At 32.7% G+C, this 1004-nt stretch overlaps 1 protein-coding gene across 2 annotated transcripts in view; it reads right to left on the reverse strand.

Annotated features, from left to right (window-relative positions):
• Positions 1–221, reverse strand: part of LOC108571991 (NADH-ubiquinone oxidoreductase subunit 8) — a 1963-nt gene extending 1742 nt beyond the window's left edge. For both annotated transcript variants that reach the window (XM_017934167.1, XM_017934166.1), the window contains exon 1: positions 11–221. In XM_017934167.1, the coding sequence (XP_017789656.1) occupies positions 11–47 (37 nt within the window). In that variant the 5' untranslated portion in view covers positions 48–221. The remainder of the gene's footprint in view (positions 1–10) is intronic.
• Positions 222–1004: the final 783 nt, after the last annotated feature.

The raw sequence follows: 1004 nt of genomic DNA on the forward strand, positions 1-1004 counted from the left end.
TTATATTTACCTGGTTGTATAATTTTTAGAGACATCATGTTGAACATTTAAAAATAATTTTACTTGTCACAATACGTCGATCTACAATATTTAACAGACCACAATTACGTATGACCTAACACTAAATTTCTTCGTCTTAAACTGTAACAACTTATGACTTATTTCTTTTCACAATAAAATCTTACATAAGTACAATATAGTTCTTCAATATACCAGCGACATCTGAGGTATCAGATAATAATATATAATATGAAGATAATATATTTGCAATTGTTCCGCTATCGCATGAACGTAGTTTTAATCGCTCGTCGTGCATGCCCGTGAACGTAGCTTTAGGGCGATCTAATCTGGTGTCATGTGGCGCATCGTAGTGTGAATGTTAAAACGCGCCAAATTCAAATTGTACAGCGGTGTAGCCGAAGCAATGAACAAAAGAACTCAAAACATATACATACAGTGTACAGTAAATCTCATTGATTGCTTGTTATTGTGTTATGAATAAAACATTGCTGAGGTGTAAAACACTCGCTTTAAAGGAAATATGTATTGATAAACGAATGTTGAGAACCAATCAAATTCATCCTTAAATAACTTTATATAAAATCTTTAGTTTAATTGGTGAAGATTGTTTTAACAAAAGCATGTAAACATTATAAATAATAGTCAACGACGCCTGAACAGGCAATTCAATTTTCTTCGTTCAAAGAGTTCAGACGTATTATCTCGTAATAAAGTTATAGTTAAACATTTCGTTAATTATTGTTCCAATCAAGTTATTTATTAGTTTATTAAAAGTTTCAACGTTAGTTTTCCTTATTCATTAAATTTCCTAAACTATCGTGAGCAGAGTACTTCAGTGCTCCACGGGCGATAATTCCCTCAAATTCCCCAAGAAGCGGGCTCTACGCGCGCTCTAATTGGCCAGTGTTTTTCGTTAATAATTCAAAAATGATGCTTCAAACAACATTTTGGTAAAGGAAAAAGTTGTTCAGAGTCACCTCAGC

This window comes from Habropoda laboriosa, unplaced genomic scaffold, assembly GCF_001263275.1.
Source record: "Habropoda laboriosa isolate 0110345459 unplaced genomic scaffold, ASM126327v1 scaffold67, whole genome shotgun sequence".
NCBI classification, from domain to species: domain Eukaryota; kingdom Metazoa; phylum Arthropoda; class Insecta; order Hymenoptera; family Apidae; genus Habropoda; species Habropoda laboriosa.